Source organism: Chiloscyllium punctatum, chromosome 1, assembly GCF_047496795.1.
Source record: "Chiloscyllium punctatum isolate Juve2018m chromosome 1, sChiPun1.3, whole genome shotgun sequence".
NCBI lineage: Eukaryota > Metazoa > Chordata > Chondrichthyes > Orectolobiformes > Hemiscylliidae > Chiloscyllium > Chiloscyllium punctatum.
Genome location: NC_092739.1, coordinates 165,515,656 through 165,533,284, shown reverse-complemented (window position 1 = coordinate 165,533,284; position 17,629 = coordinate 165,515,656). Strand labels below are relative to the sequence as shown.

The 17,629-nt window shown below is 45.8% G+C and overlaps 1 protein-coding gene across 1 annotated transcript; it reads left to right on the top strand.

The window, feature by feature from the left end:
• Positions 1 to 3,185: 3,185 nt before the first annotated feature.
• On the top strand, positions 3,186 to 16,900 carry LOC140481603 (protease-associated domain-containing protein 1-like). The gene is made up of 5 exons (XM_072578076.1): positions 3,186 to 3,277; positions 4,902 to 5,002; positions 5,922 to 6,031; positions 14,816 to 14,983; positions 16,676 to 16,900. The coding sequence occupies exons 1-5, from the start codon at positions 3,202 to 3,204 to the stop codon at positions 16,794 to 16,796; spliced, it is 576 nt and encodes a 191-aa protein (XP_072434177.1). The 5' UTR covers positions 3,186 to 3,201; the 3' UTR covers positions 16,797 to 16,900.
• Positions 16,901 to 17,629: the final 729 nt, after the last annotated feature.

The window sequence follows — 17,629 nt, the reverse complement described above, 5'->3', positions numbered from 1 at the left end:
TCATAGTCATAGAGTCATAGAGATGTACAGCATGTAAACAGACCCTTCAGTCCAACCCGTCCATGCCAACCAGATATCCCAACCCAATCTAATCCCACCTGCCAGCACCTGGCCCATATCCCTCCAAACACTTCCTATTCATATACCCATCCAAATGCTTCTTAGATGTTGCAATTGTACCAGCCTCCACCACTTCCTCTGGCAGCTCATTCCATACACGTATCACCCTCTGTGTGAAAAAGTTGCCCCTTAGGTCTCTTTTATCTCTTTTCCCTCTCACCCTAAACCTATGCCCTCTAGTTCTGGACTCCCCGACCCCAGGGAAAAGATTTTGTCTATTTACTCTATCCATGCCCCTCATAATTTTGTAAACCTCTATAAGGTCACCCCTCAACCTCTGACACTCCAAGGAAAACAGCCCCAGCCTGTTCAGACTCTGCCTATAGCTCAAATCCTCCAACCCTGGCAACATCCTTGTAAATCTTTTCTGAACCCTTTCAAGTTTCACAACATCTTTCCGATAGGAAGGAGACCAGAATTGCACGCAATATTCCAACAGTGGCCTAACCAATGTCCTGTACAGCCACAACATGACCTCCCAACTTCTGTACTCAACACTCTGACCAATAAAGGAAAACATACCAACCGCCTTCTTCACTGTCCTATCTACCTGTGACTCCACTTTCAAGGAGCTATGAACCTACACTCCAAGGTCTCTTTGTTCAGCAACACTCCCCAGGACCATACCATTAAGTGTATAAGTTCTGTTAAGATTTGCTTTCCAAAAATGCAGCCCCTCACATTTATCTGAATTAGGGGCAACACGGTGGTTAGCACTGCTGCCTCACAGCACCAGGGTCCCAGGTTCGATTCCAACCTTGGCGACTGTCTGTGTGGAGTTTGCACATTCTCCCCGTGTCTGCATGGGGTTGCTTCGGTTTCCTCCCACAGTCAAAAGATTTGCGGATCAGGTGAATTGGTCATGCTAAATTGCCCATAGTGTTAGGTGCATTAGTTAGAGGGAAATGGGTCTGGGTGGGTTTCCCTTTGGAGGGTCAGTGTGCACTTGTTGGGCTGTTGGGCTGAAGGGCCTGTTTCCACACTGTAGGGAATTTAATCTAATCTAAACTCCATCTGCCACGTCTCAGCCCATTGGCCCATTTGGTCCAGATCCTGTTGTAATCTGAGGTAACCTTCTTTGCTGTCCACTACACGTCCAATTTTGGTGTCATCTGCAAACTTACTAACAGTACCTCTTATGCTCACATCCAAATCATTTATGTAAATGTCATAGAGGACCCAGCACCGATCCTTGTGGTACTCCACTGGTCACAGGCCTCCAGTCTGAAAAACAACCTTCCACCACCACCCTCTGTCTTCTATCTTTGAGCCTGTTCTGTATCCAAATGGCTAGTTCTCCCTGTATTCCTTGAAGTCTAACCTTGCTAACCAGTCTCCCATGGGGAAACTTGTCGAACGCCTTACTGAAGTCCACATAAATCACATCTACTGCTCTGCCCTCATCAATCCTCTTTGTTACTTCCTCAAAAACTCAATCAAGCTTGTGAGACATGACTTCCCTGTATAAAGCTATGTTGACTATCCCTAATCAGTCCTTGCCTTTCCAAATACATGTACATCCTGTCCCTCAGGATTCCTCCAACACCTTGCCCACCATCGATGTCAGGCTCACTGGTCTATAGTTCCCTGGCTTGTCTTGACCGCCCTTCTTAAACAGTGGTACCACATTTGCCAACCTCCAGTTCTCCGGCACCTCACCTGTGACTATCGATGATACAAATATCTCAGCAAGAGGCCCAGCAATCACTTCCCTAGCTTCCCACAGAGTTCTCAGGTACACCTGATCAGGTCCTGGGGGTTAATGCACCTGTACCCATTTCAAGACATCCAGCACTTCCTCCTCTGTAATATGGACATTTTGCAAGATGTCACCATCTATTTCCCTACAGTCTATATCTTCCATGTCCTTTTCCACAGCAAATACTGATGCAAAATACTCGTTTAGTATCTCCCCCATTTTCTGCGGCTCCACACAAAGGCCGCCTTGCTGATCATTGAGGGGCCCTATTCTCTCCCTATTTACCCTTTTGTCCTTAATGTATTTGTAAAAACTCTTTGGATTTTTCTTAATTCTATTTGCCAATGCTATCTCATGTCCCCTTTTTGCCCATCTGATTTCCCTCTTAAATATACTCCTACTTCCTTTATACTCTACTAAAGATTCACTCGATCTATCCTGTCTATACCTTGCATATGATTCCTTCTTTTTCTTAACCAAACCCTCAAATTTCTCTTGTCATCCAGCATTCCTATACCTACCAGCCTTCCCTTTCACCCTGACAGGAATATCCTTTCTCTGGATTCTCGTTATCTCATTTCTGAAGGCTTCCCATTTTCTAGCCATCCCTTTACCTGCGAACATCTGCCCCCAATCAGCTTTCGAAAGTTCTTGCCTAATACCGTCAAAATTGGCTTTTCTCCAATTTAGAACTTCAACTTTTAGATCTGGTCCATCCGTTTCCATCATTATTTTAAATCTAATACAATTATGGTTGCTGGTCCCAAAGTGCTACCCCACTGACACCTCAGTCACCTGCCCTGCCTTATTTCCCAAGAGTAGGTCAAGTTTTGCACCTTCTCTAGTAGGTACATCCACATACTGAATCAGAAAATTGTCTTGTACACTCTGGATGAACCCTTGAATCCCTTTTTGGTGTGGGTGAATGGTGCAAGTTCATCGGGCTAAGGGAGCTATGCTATTGCTCTGGGGTGGGGATGGGGGAGGGGGAGTGTTCATTGCCCTGATCTGATAACCCCGAGGATGTTGATAGTGGGCAAGTCAGTGATGGTAATGATGTTGGATGGTACTTAGATTGTCCAGTATTGGAGATGGTCATTGCTTGGCAGTGTGATGCCAATATAACTTGCGACTTGTCAGCTCCTGATACAGTTTGCCCAATGAGACAATGTCGAATCTGATGGGTAGTGTATCTGTCCAATAGCCACGTGGGGTGGTGCAGTGTTACCCAATGGGAGGTGGTCAGGTGTTTGGCTCCTCCCACCCTGGACCCGCTGATTGACAGAGGTTCTGACCAATGGCTGTGTAGTGGTACCCCGTGGATAATGCTGGTTGCCCGGGAGACGGTGCTCTGATTGACAGCGGCTGCAGGAGGAAGGAGGATGCGGCCGTGGGTGCCGCTGGTGTACAGTTGCTTCCAGACTCTCCTCCTGCTCCATCAGGCGCTGCTCAATGCAGGTCAGTCAATGCACCGACTCCGTGCATTGCATTGCTCTGGCCTGGGCGGGTGGGCCGGCACTGAGATCCCCTTCTCTCTTCGGATTACCGCGGTTTCCAAAGCCCCGAGGACGACAGGGAGACGGAGAAGGAGAGTGACTGGGAGGGAGGGAGGAAGAGGGAGAGGGACGGGAAGGTTGACAGGGAGGGAGATGGAGGTTGATAGGGAGGGAGGGAGGGGGAGGTTGACAGAGAAAGGGAGGATGAGGTTGAGAGGAGGGGAGAGGTAAGTTGACAGGGTGAGGGAGAGGTTGATAGACAGGTGGAGAGGGAGAGGGAGGTTAACAGGGAGAGAGAGAGGTTGACAGGGAAGGGGGAGGTTGACAGAAGGATGGAGGGAGGCTTGACAGGGTGGGAGCAGGGAGGGAAAGGGGTTGTGTAGATGCTAGCAATCACTACATCTGAGAACAGGGTTCAATGTGCCTCGACTTGGAAACCCCCTGAATCACTGAGTTGACCCAAAGAGTATAGACAAAGTTGTTTCCGTGGGGTGGGGGAGTCCAAAACTAGAGGGCATAGGTTTTAAGGTGAGAGAGAAAGATTTGAAAGGGACCTAAGGGGTGACTTTTTCATGCAGATAGTGGTACTTGTATGGAATGAACTGCCAGAGGAAGTGGTGGAGGCTGGTACAATTACAATATTCAAAAGGCATCTATCTGATAAGTATCTGAATAGTAAGGGTTTTGAGGGATGTGGGCCAAGTGCTGGCAAATGGGATGAGATTAGGTTAGGATATCTGGTTGGGATGGATGAGTTGGACTGAGGGGTTTGTTTCCGTGCTGTACATCTCTATGATGCTATAACCTCCTCTGGCAGCATCCACTCCTTAAACTGAGCTGACTGAATTACCTCCCCTATGCCTGTAATCATTCTATCATTCCTGCCAGGTGTACTGCAGGATTACGGGGCACAGCTGCAATTAAGTTAAAGTTCAGTTAAACCGAAACAGAAAATGCTAACTCTTCAGCAGGTCATGTAGAAGGAAAGTCAGAATCATATTGGAGTTTGATAATCATTCCACAGATTTAGTAAATTATAGTCAGGTTTTATGCAAGTGAAGTGAGGGTATAAAAACAAAACCAGAAATTGCTGGCAAAGCTTATCAAGTCTGATAGCATCTGTGGAGAGAAAGCAGAGTTAATGTTTTGGGTCCAATGATCCTTCCTCAGAACTGTTCTAGCTTTTAGAATAGATAGACGCTTAATGATTGCTGCAGATATGATGGGCCTCTTTCTGTGTTGTTCAAACTGGACGGCTCTCTAATGATATGTGGATGTGGATGATTGAATGGATCCTCTGAATTGGGGAGATTTTCTTTTCCAGTGTGTACAGAAGAAGGTTCAGTTGGTGTTTAGTAGGAGAATGTGTCTTGAGAATGATACAAGGAGATGGTCTTAACCTGTGAGTGAGGCCAGAGATTTACTGAAGTCATGGGGTAAGGTCATGGTTGGGGGAAGGTGACGGGGGGTGGAGGGGGTTCTTAGAACTGTGAATGTGTACCTGCTGCTCCAATCCCAATTCATTAAACTAGAATAGTCCGTTGATAGATTGTCGAGATTTATACTGTTTCCTGTGTTTCATTCAGGTCTAGGGGTCAACGAATATTTATATTTCCAAGTGCTGAGCCCTGGAGACATACGCTACATCTTTCAGACTAACTTGGCCAAGGACTTTGGAGGTATTTTTGTAAGTACCACTTCACTTTACAATATCTGCTGCAGTTCTCCAACATCCAGTGAACTTGGACAGAGGACCAAACACCACAAGAATAGTGTTGCTTTCTCGTCAGTTCGAAATAGAAGGAACAATTTTAAGGAACCCTGGTGTACAATTTCATAGATCCCTGAAGGTGTCAGTACAGTAGACATGGTGTGGAAGAAGGCATACAATTGAGTACAAGTGTAGGGAGATTATGCTTCAGTTATACAGGGCATTGGTGAGACCCCATCCGGTGTATTGTGTACTGTATTGGTCACCTTACTTAAGGAAGAATGGGCCACAGTGTTGCAATGATAATGTCACTGAGCATCCAATTGCACTGGCAGATAGTGTGGGGACATGGGATCAAATCTCTCCCCTCCATGGTCCCTGGTGGAATTGAAACTCAGTTCCTGATTATTTATATTTAATTTCAGCCATGGTGACCACAGGAATATCATTGGTTGTTGGAAAGAACCATTAGGAGCTCACTGATGCTGCTTAATATGGGAAATCTGCCTTCCTTACCCCGGTCCGCCCTATATATGACTGTAGACCACTGACTTTCTGAAAATGTCTAGCCACCTGCCCAGTTGTATCAAGCCACTGCAGACAAGTTGGTCAATAATGGATGGGTATCAAATTCTGACTTTCCTGGTGGTGCCCAGATTCAAAGCAAGAATAAACCTTGACTTGTTTGCAATGTTGACTGGGCTCTTTGTTTCTTATGCTACTCTCTCCCCACCCCCACCCTCCTCTAGCTTATCTCTCCACGCTTCAGGCTCACTGCCTTTATTCCTGATGAAGGGCTTTTGCCCGAAACGTCGATTTCGCTGCTCGTTGGATGCTGCCTGAACTGCTGTGCTCTTCCAGCACCACTAATCCAGATCTTTGTTTCTTCATGCAGCACACGAGGTATGAGCAGATCTATCTGGTTCCTGCTGAGCCACCCCATGCCTGCAGTGATTTAAACAATGGCGCCTTCATTCAGGATCAGATTGCCTTGGTGGAGAGAGGGTGAGTTGCAGCAGTTCAACACTGCTCTACAGCCACATTTGCATTCAACTGGCGCCTTTCAGAAAGCTAGGTTATCCAAATGATTTGGAGATGCCAGTATCCGAAATGCTTCATAGTCATCTCTGTTAGAAATGAGGGAAGGCCATTTTTCCCCTTGAGTCTATTCTTTTGAGTAGATCTGTGTGGAGTTTGCACATTCTCCCTGTTTCTGCATGGGTTTTCTCCGAGTTCTCCTGTTTCTTCCTACAGACCAAAGACGTGCAAGTTACAGTGGATTGGCCAGGCTAAAATGCCCATAATGTTCAGGGGTATGCAGGCTAAGTGGGTAAGCCCTTTCTGGGGATAGATTGGCCACTAGTGTCCACTATAATCCCACTGACTCCCACAGTTACTTTGACTGTACATCCTCACACCCTGCTTCCTGTAAAAACTCCATTCCATTCTGAGCTGGAAGGTTCATTTCCAGACATTTCATCACCCTACTAGGTAACATCTTCAGTGGGCCTCCAGGCGAAGCAATATACATGATTCCTGCTTTCCATTAATATGTTTGGGTTTCTTTGGGTTGGTGATCTTATTTTCTGTGGTGATGTCATGTCATGTGGTGATGTCATTTCCTGTTCTTTTTCTCAAGGGGCTGGTAAATGGGGACGAACTCGATGTGTTTGTTGATAGAGTTCTGGTTGCAATATCATGTTTCTAGGAATTCTAGTGCGTGTTTCTGTTTGGCTTGTCCCATGATGGATGTGTTGTCCCAGTCGAAGTGGTGTCCTTCCTTATCTGTATGTCAGCGACCATATTTCCATTAGATTTATAATATTGATGGAAAAGGATAGACCAGATCTAAAAGTTGAAGTTCTAATTTGGAGAAAGGCCAATTTTGATGGTATTAGGCAAGAACTTTCAAAAGCTGACTGGGGGCAGATGTTCGCAGGTAAAGGGACGGCTGGAAAATGTGAAGCCTTCAGGAGTGAGATAACGAGAATCCAGAGAAAGTATATTCCTGTCAGGGTGAACAGAAAGGCTGGTAGATATACAGAATGCTGGATGACTAAAGAAATTGTGGGTTTGATTAAGAAAAAGGGGGAAGCCTATGTCAGGTATAGACAGGATAGATCGAGTGAATTCTTAGAAGAGTATAACGGCAGTAGGAATATACTTAAGAGGGAAATCAGGAGGGCAAAAAGGGGACATGAGATAGCTTTGGCAAATAGAATTAAGGAAAATCAAAGAGTTTTTACAAATACATTAAGGACAAAAGGGTAACTAGGGAGAGATTAGGGCCCCTCAAAGATCAGCAAGGCGGCCTTTGTGTGGAGCCGCGGAAAATGGGGGAGATACTAAACGAGTATTTTGCATCAATATTTACTGTGGAAAAGGATATGGAAGATATAGAATGTAGGGAGATGGTGACACTTTGCAAAATGTCCATATTACAGAGGAGGAAGTGCTGCATGTCTTGGAACGCATAAAGATGGATAAATCCCCAGGACCTGATCAGGTGTACCCTAGAACTCTGTGGGAAGCTAGGGAAGTGATTGCTGGGCCTCTTGCTGAGATATTTGTATCATCGATAGTCACAGGTGAGGTGACGGAAGACTGGAGGTTGGCTAACATGGCGCCACTGTTTAAGAAGGGCAGTAAAGACAAGCCAGGGAACTATAGACCAGTGAGCCTGACGTCGGTGGTGGGCAAGTTGTTGGAGGAATCCTGAGGGACATATATTTGGAAAGGCAAGGACTGATTAGGGAGAGTCAACCTGGCTTTGTGCATGGGAAATCATGTCTCACAAACTTGATTGAGTTTTTTGAAGAAGTAACAAAGAGGATTGATGAGGGCAGAGCGGTAGATGTGATCTATGTGGACTTCAGTAAGGCGTTCGACAAGGTTCCACATGGGAGACTGATTAGCAAGGTTAGATCTCACGGAATACAGGGAGAACTAGCCATTTGGATGTAGAACTGACTCAGATAGAAGACAGAGGGTGGTGGTGGAGGGTTGTTTTTCAGACTGGAGGCCTGTGACCAGTGGAGTGCCACAAGGATCAGTGCTGGATCAGTACTTTTTGTCATTTACATAAATGATTTGGATGTGAGCATAAGAGGTACTGTTAGTAAGTTTGCAGATGACACCAAAATTGGAGGTGTAGTGGACAGCAAAGAAGGTTACCTCAGATTACAACAGGATCTTGACCAGATGGGCCAATGGGTAGAGAAGTGGCAGATGGAGTTTAATTCAGATAAATGCGAGGTGTTGCATTTTGGGAAAGCAAATCTTAGCAGGACTTGTACACTTAATGGTAAGGTCCTAGGGAGTGTTGCTGAACAAAGAGACCTTGGAGTGCAGGTTCATAGCTCCTTGAAAGTGGAGTCGCAGGTAAATAGGATAGTGAAGAAGGCATTTGGTATGCTTTCTTTTATTGGTCAGAGTATTGAGTACAGGAGTTGGGAGGTCATGTTGCGGCTGTACAGGACATTGGTTAGGCCATTGTTGGAATATTGCGTGCAGTTTTGGTCTCCTTCCTATCGGAAAGATGTTGTGAAACTTGAAAGGGTTCAGAAAAGATTTACAAGGATGTTGCCAGAATTGGAGGATTTGAGCTATAGGGAGAGGCTGAACAGTCTGGGGCTGTTTTCCCTGGAGTGTCGGAGGCTGAGGGGTGACCTTATAGAGGTTTACAAAATTATGAGGGGCATGGATAGGATAAATAGGCAAAGTCTTTTCCCTGGGGTTGAGGAGTCCAGAACTAGAGGGCATAGGTTTAGGGTGAGAGGGGAAAGATATAAAACAGACCTACGGGGCAACATTTTCACACAGAGGGTGGTACGGGTATGGAATGAGCTGCCAGAGGAAGTGGTGGAGGCTGGTACAATTGCAACATTTTGAGAGGCATTTGGATGGGTATATGAATAGGAAGGGTTTGGGGGATATGGGCCGGGTGCTGGCAGGTTGGACTAGATTGGGTTGGGATATCTGGTCGGCATGTATGGGTTGGACCAAAGGGTCTGTTTCTATGCTCGATGACTCTATGACTCTAGTGAGAGAGGATCATGTCGTTTTGTGGCTAGTTGGTGTTCATGTACCCTGGTGGCTAGTTTTCTGCCTGTTTGTCCAATGTAGTTCTTGCATGGTATTTGGCAAATGACATTAGTTTTGCTTGTTGTCTGTATGGATCTTTTAAATTCGTTTGCTGCTGTTTTACTGTGTTGGTGGGTTTGTGGGCTACCATGATGCCAAGGGGTCTGAGTAGTCTGGCAGTCATTTCTGAGATGTCTTTGATGTAGGGGCTAGCCACTCTCCCCTAGATCAAAGACATCTCAGAAATGACTGCCAGACTACTCAGACCCCTTGGCATCATGGAGGCCCACAAACCCACCAACACACTAAAACAGCAGCTAATGAACTTGAAAGACCCTATACAGACAACAAGCAAAATTAATGTCATTTACAAAATACCGTGCAAGAACTGTAGCAAACATCACATTGGACAAACAGGCAGAAAACTAGCCACCAGGATACATGAACACCAACTAGCCACAAAACGACATGATCCTCTCTCACTAGTAGCCTTGCATACAGATAAGGAAGGACACCACTTCGATTGGGACAACACATCCATCTTAGCACAAGCTAATAGACACGCACGAAAATTCCTAGAAGCATGGCATTCCAACCGGAACTCTATCAATAAACACATCAAGTTCGACCTCATCTACCACCCCCTGAGAAAAAGAACAGTAAATGAGATCACCAACCCAAGGAAATCCAAACATATAAATAGAAAGCAAGAATCATGTATAGTGCTTTGCCTGGAGGCCCACTGAAGATGTTACTTAGTAGGGTGACGAAATGTCTGGAAATGAACCTCCCAGCTCAGCGAGCAAACCTACATCCAGAACCTCAACCTGAGCTACAAATCTTCTCAAAACTCCATTCCATTCTCCCAGTCCCTCCATCTCTGTCACATTTGTTCTAATGAGGTCAACTTCGACAAGAGAGCTTCCGAAATGTCCACCTTCTTCCTCAACGAAAGTATGCCCAGCACCATGTTGACAGGGCCCTCAACTGTGTTTGAAAATGTGTTGCTGGAAAAGCACAGCATGTCAGGCAGCATCCAAGGAGCAGGAGAATCGACGTTTCGGGTATGAGCCCTTCTTCAGGAAAGATTAGAGTCAAGATTAGAGTCAGCCCTTCCTGAAGAAGTCGATTCTCCTGCTCCTTGGATGCTGCCTGACCTGCTGCATTTTTCCAGCAACACATTTTCAGCTCTGATCTCCAGCATCTGCAGTCTTCACTTTCTCCTCAACTGGGTTTGACTCATCTCTGGCATTTCTGCCCTCACCCCTCTCTTCCCTCCCACAACAGCGATAGGGTTTGCCTTGTTCTTATCTACCATCCCACCAGCATCCACATCCAGAGGACCATCAGCCACCATTTCCCCACCTCCAGCAAGATGCCACCACCAGACACACATTCCCCTTCCCTCCATTGTCCGCCTTTCATAGGGACCGTTGCTTCACTCAACATTCCTCCTCCACAGCCCCACTGCACCTTCCCCTGCAACTGCTGAAGGTGTAACACCTGCCCATTTACCTCCCCCCTCCTCAGTATCCAAAGGCCCAAACACACCTTCCAGGTGAAGCAGCACTTTGCCTGCACCTCACACAATCTCGTCTACTGCTTCCGCTACTCACAATATGGTCTCCTCTACCTTGGGGAAGTGAAGCATAGACTGGAGGACTGCTTCACAGAACACCTATGTTCTGCCCATAAGAAGACCCCGAGCTTCTAGTTGCCTGCCATTTCAACACCCCACCCTGTTCCCTGGCCAATATCTCTGTCTCAGGTTTGTTGCAGTGTTCCAGTGAAGCTCAGCACAAGTTGGAAGAACATCACCTCATTTTCCACTTGGAGACCCTGTAACCCTCCAGACTCAATAACGAGTTCAATAACTTTAGGGTCTGAACTCTCCCATGTCTTCCTGCCCAACCCCACACACCAGGTCTCGTTTTCACATTCCTAATGAAGGGCTTTTGCCCGAAACATTGGTTTTCCTGCTCCTCGGATGCTGCCTGACCTGCTGTGCTTTTCCAGCACTACTCTAATCTTGACTCTAATCTCCAGCCACTTCTGTTTTTGCTGTTGGAGTTCTGACCAATGTGCAGCCACTGCTCCAGGGGCCTGTGTGAATCAATCGCATTTGCTCCCAGTTTTCTCAGTCCCTGACACACACACAGACCTCAGAGACCTGCACAACTGCTGGAGAAATGAAAGGCAGCGTACCTCCTGACTGGATCTCTAAGATGTTGGTTATTACTAGGAGTTCCCCCTCTTTATAGTTTCTTCTGTTATTCACAAATTTTAATACTTTCCACTGAGTTTACAGGACACCTTTATGTCATTGCAAGTCATTGATCACTTGTTTATGATCAGACAGGGCATGAGTGCAATCTTTGAGTGATCTCTGGACTCGATGTCCTGGGTGAGGCATTAATATGTTCCTGATGAAGGGCTTATGCTTGAAACATTGACTCTCCTGCTCATCGGATGTTGCCTGACCAGCTGTGCTTTTTCAGCACCACACATTTTGAGTCTGACTCTCCAGCGTCTGCCACCCTCACTTTCTCCCGAGGCATTAATATCTTATTGACCTCTCAGGTTCCTACTAATGTGTTTTTTGTTTGAGAAGCCAGCTACTGATGCGTTTTCAATGGACGACTGTCGGTGTTTGGAACAGAGTTGTTAAAAATAAGCAAACTAACAAAGTTTTTTACAACATTTAATTCTGAAACAGAAATTAGAAAGTAGCCTACACTTAAAATCTAGACTGAGTTTGTCTTTACGCACTGATATTTTTGCACAATCAGCAAGGTAAGACTGAGATAGTAAAACACACATACATTCAGTTAATACATGGAATTTATTAGAAAGGCTACATGATCACAAAACCATCTTAGAATTTAATTTTAAACCATGAAAACAGAATGGAATTTCAAAGGAAGTGACTGTTTCTCTTTGAAAGCACAACCAGGTAAAGGGCTCAACAAATGTAGGACACCAGCTGAAGACCTGATCTTTTCCAGCTGTGATTCTACACAATAGACTTTTCTCTGAGTCACTGATACCTTCTAATATAATTGTTAAGGATTGTAATAGTGCAGGAACTTCACTCAGATATTTCCCGGTTAGCATGTTCAGAGGAATTATTACACACTAATTGTATTGAACCTGGGCCTTCTGATCTACAGGTAGATTATTTATTAGATCTTTTAGATTCTCTACAGTGTGGAAACAGGCCCTTCGGCCCAACAAGTCCACACCGACCCTCCGAAGAGTAACCCACCCAGACACATTCCCCAACGGACACCCCCGACTAATGGTCCTAAAACTACGAGCAATTTAGCATGGCCAATTCACCTAACCAGCACATTGTGGGACTGTGGGAGGAAGCCCACGCAGACATGTGGAGAATGTGCAAACTCTACACAGACAGTTGCATGAAGCAGGAATTGAACCTGGCTCCCTGGCGCTGTGAGGCAGCAGGGCGAACCACTGAGCCGCAGTGCTGCCCCAAAAGTGGTAGTGACGCTACCACTGCATCATAAAGAGCTCTTTCGAGCGTCACTGATGTTTTGATAGGTGAGCTGCGCATGCCGTGGAGTAAACCCATAAAGGACAGCAGTGTGCTTCATCGTCAAAGAGTGAATCCTACATGGATTGTAATTAAAGGGAATAGTGTTGCATTTAGTCAGTCATGGAGGTTCACAGCATGGAAACAGGTCCTTCAGCCCAACTTGTGAAAACTAGGCAGGATGGACAATTAATCCAGCCCCATTTGCCTGTGTTTGGTCGATCGATTGATGTTAATTCATTGCGCTTTACTGGATCACCGCTGAAACAAACAATTAAACATGAGCTTCCCCACTTCCAGTAATTACTCCTTTACCTCAGCTTTCAACTCTTGTAACCATCATCGAGATATTTTTAAACAACTTGCTCAACTATGATATGACACATCTCTGGAGCAGGTGGAATTTGAATTCAGCCTCCTGGTCTAGGGGTAGGGACACTCCCATGACATCCAAAGAGCCATTCACTTAATCTTCTAAACTGGAAGAAAAAGACTCATTCATGCAATCTCACCCCCATCATTGACCCATTCAAGCCCCACAGCTCTCAGGTGAATCTGTAGTGCATCCTCTCCAAGGCTAGGACTGGATTTCCTGACTGCTCTACCTGGAACTGAATGCAGTCCTTACAAACGATATCCCAGCAGAGCTCTGTACAATTGTAGCCAAGCTTATTTTTGCCTGGTGAAGTGACCGAGTGAGCCAATCAGTTGAAAGACAATTAGGAGTGAGCAATAGATATAGACTTCGTCAGTGACACTCACATCCCTTGAAAGAAAACTAAAGCTTAACATAAGACATTGAAAAAAAAGATTGGTGTTTTATCTGGGACTTTTTTGTGCACAGATCGGCTGTTGCATTTCACTCTTTATCTGTGATGACATTTCCCAGTGAATCGAATCTCCACATTAATTAAAAAGCTTCAATTTTTCTATCAGATTTACTGCTCACTCGTGTTCCTGGGATCCAAGTACTCACTTTGAGAAAAGTGGCTGGGGGTTGAAAATATCATTGACTAGACTCGTTGTGTTGACTTGACAGTTTTCAAATCCCTTGCTATTCAGTACTCAGTGTAACCTGCAAGATGGTTTGTGTGAAATATTGTGGTTTTGTTGTGTCTTCCTGAGCATCCCTGAGATTCTGCTTTGATACCACCGGCTCCTTCCCGTGTCTGGGTGGATTAATGCGGTGTATGTGTGACATAACATAATGTTCTTTCTTTGACAGGGAAACCAGACCCCAACCACTGTGCAGTCAGTGCTGCTATCGTCAGTTACAATAGTCAAAGGCCAATCCCATAGGAGTGGTCTAGCTTCCCTCATGTGTTGATAGAAGTCTTAGCACAGGCAAAGGTCTTTTAGCCCATCAAGTCTGTGCTGGTCAACAACAAACTGCTAACAATCCCAGTGTCTGTGTGAGTTTCCTCTGGGTGCTCTGGTTTCCTTCAACAGTGCAAAGATGTGCAGGTTAGGTTGGATTGGCCATGCTGAACAGCCCATTGTGTCCAGTGACGTGCAGGCCAGGTGGATTAGCCATGGGAAATGCAAGGATAGGCTAGGTGCTGGGTCTGGGTGGGATTCTGTTTGGAGATTCAGCGTGAACTCAATGGTTCAAATGGCCTGCTTCCACACTGCAGGGAGTCTATAATCCCATCAGGGGAGGTCATGGCCGAGTGGTATCATCTAACTTCTAACCTAGATAATGTTTTGGGGACATAGGTTCGAATGCTGCCATGGCAGATGGTGGAATTTGAATTCAAGAATATCTGGAATTAAAAGTCTAATGATGACCAGGAATCCATTGCCAATTGTCAGAAAAACCCATCTGTTTCACTAATGACCTTTAGGGAAGGAAACAGCCAGCATTAACCTGGTCTGGCTGATATCTGGCTCCAGACCCACAGTAATATGGTTTACTCTTAACTGTCCTCTTGGCAATAAATGCTGCCGTAGCCAGCAATACCACATCCTGTGAATGAATAAAAGAGAAAAACAAATTTTCCAGCACTTGCCCCTGTGCAGTTATGGGAATGTGTTCCGAAAATTGTTCCCTTGCCTGAAGCATTAAAATGTGACAGGGAAATGTGTGCCCGCAGTGGGAGGGGGAGCAATGGATGCAACAAGTCTGTCTGTCTGTCTCTCTCTGTGTGCCACAGGGCCTGCTCATTCTTGTCAAAAGCTCGCGTTATCCAGGAGCACGGTGGCAGAGCAGTGATCATCTCGGACAACGTGTATGACAACGACAGCTCCTATATTGAGATGGTGCAGGATGGTACGGCCAGGGACAGCGACATCCCAGCACTGTTCCTCCTTGGGAAGGATGGGTGAGATTGGGTATTTCCCGTCAGTGCTTCCTTGGACTGGGTCAGCCAGGGCAGAGAAAAATCAAATCAAATTGGACCAGTAAATTGGGGATGCAGAGTCTAACGGAGGTGCACGACTGGAATATTGCATTCAGTTCTGATCGTCATGCTTCAGGAAAGATGTGAGAAGGTGTGGGGATACTAAGATTGGGGAGTTTTAGGTCTGAGGTTGAAAAGATAAGATAGAAGAGCAGAATTAGGCCAGTCAGCCCACTGAGTCTGCTCTGCCATTCAATCATGGCTGATATGTTTCTCAGTATCATTCTCATTCTGTCTTCTCCCCATAACCCTTGATCCCCTTAGTAATCAAGAACCTGTCTAGCTCTTCTTAAATACACTCAATGACTTGGCCTCTACAGCCCTCTATGGCAATTCCAGAGTCACCACCCTGTGGCTGAAGAAATTCCTCCTCATCTCAGTTATAAAGGGTTGTCCCTTCACTCTGAGGTGGTGCTCTCGGCTTCTACAACGGAAACATATTCTCCATGTCCACTCTATTCAGGCCTCTCAATTTTCTCTAAGTTTCAATCAAAATCTCTCTCTTCCTTCGAAACTTGAGTAGAGACCCAGAGATCATATGATAACTGCTCCTCATATGACAAGCCCTTCATCCTTGGGATAATTCTTGTGAACCTACTCTGGACCTCCCTCCAACACCAGCACATCCTTACTTAGATACGGGGCCCAAAACTGTTCACAATATTCCAAATGCGGCCTGACCAGAGCTGTATACAGCCTCAGCAGTACAGCCCTGCTCTCGTATTCCAGCCTTCTCAAAATGAATGTTAAGATTACATTTTCCTTCCTAATTGCCAACTGAACCTTCTTGTTAACTTTAAGGGAATCCTGAACGAGGACTCCAAAGTCCCTTTGTGCTTCACATTTCTCAAGCCTTTCCAACCTTTGGAAGATTGGGGTTGTTTTCCTTAGAACATGGAGATCGAGGGGAGATTTGATTGAGGTGTGTAACATTTGACAGGCCTCAAGCGAAAGAGAAAAGGGGGATATTGCGGCACAGCAATAGTTTTCATAACTCTGTACTTGGAACCTGGGTTCAAGTCCTATCTGTTTCGAATGTGTTTAATAACATCCCTGAACAGGTTGATGCAGGAAAAACATCCACATCTGCAGTATGAGGCTTTGTCGCTCTGCAATAAAAACAAAGATGCTGCTCTGATTGGACAAGGATTAGGGGATAGAAATATTGATGCTTTGGGCAAGAGGTGCAGAAGCAGATGGGGAGGAATGTCTTTACACAGCGAGGGGTAATGGCCTGGGACTTGCTGCCCATGCACAGGGGACATGGAGTAGAGACAGCAAATGGTTTCATAGAGCAAATTGGGAGGCAATTGAGGGGAATAAACTTGGAGAGCTCCTGGGAGCGAGCCAAGAAAAAGGCACTTGCAGAAACATTCTTATTACACAGTTGTGATGTAGAACGTACTGCCCGAAAAGCTGATAGAAACAGGTCCAAACATAACAATCACAAGAGAGCTGGATAAATTCCTGAAGGGGTCATGGGGGATGGGGGGGGCAGAGAACAGAGGAGTGGGACCAAACCAAACAGCCAGTACAGACATGATGGGTCAAATGGCCTGTTTGGCAGGTATCATGCTATTATTTGACAGTGTTTGCTTTCCCCACTATTGACAGGTACATGATCAGGCGATCTTTGGAGCTGCATGGTCTCCCGTGGGCTGTCATCTCCATCCCAGTCAATGTGAGTGGGATCCCAACATTTCAGCTCCAACAGCCACCATGGACCCTCTGGTGACAGCAGCCAGCCCCTGGACTCAGTCAGTCCGTTTGCACTAATCTCTCTTGATCATACTTTGTGATGTCTTCTCAACTTTATTTAATAAATTAATCTGCTGTTAACTTTCTGCCTCTCCCTGTTTGTTTCCATCTTTCCCGTAGTTATGGACTAGGCTGGAAACATGCTGCCACATACTTGTCCATTTTCATGCCTATGTTTCATACTCCTGCAGTAGTCACAGGATCTTCTCGTACAGTGATTCCTTCCGGGGACATCACCAGCCTCTGTCCTGACGCTCATTTTGCGGTCACTTGGAACCCTGGCTGACTGGCCGAGCATAAACCCATGCCAGCTCAGAGGTGTTACAATTCATCTGCCTGCCAAGCTTGGTTTTGTGGGGAGGGCTTTGCTGGAAGTTTGAGTGGAACGAGTCAATCCATTCAGGGCTGGAAGTCTGCTGTCCCTCCCCAAGTCTTTGCTGACACTCAGAGCCACATTGCCAGCCTCTGATTGACAACACTCCACTTGTGTCAAACCAGCAGTGTTTCAAAATAGCAGCTCAAACCCCACCCTTTCCCAACTGTAAAGGACAACATGACCCCGAGGGTGAATTAAACATCTGGGTAATAATCCATTACCAAATTACCACTCTCCTTAAAGGAAACCCTCCCCACAAGCACACACAGAGTAATGTTACCGGACTAATAATCCAGTACGAGTCAAAAAGTGTGGCACTGGAAAAGCACAGTGGCAGCATCCGAGGAGTAGACGAGTTGACATTTCGGGCAAAAGCCCTTTGTCAGGAATGTAAATACCCTGAGCTAATTAATGCTCTCATGATACGGATTAAA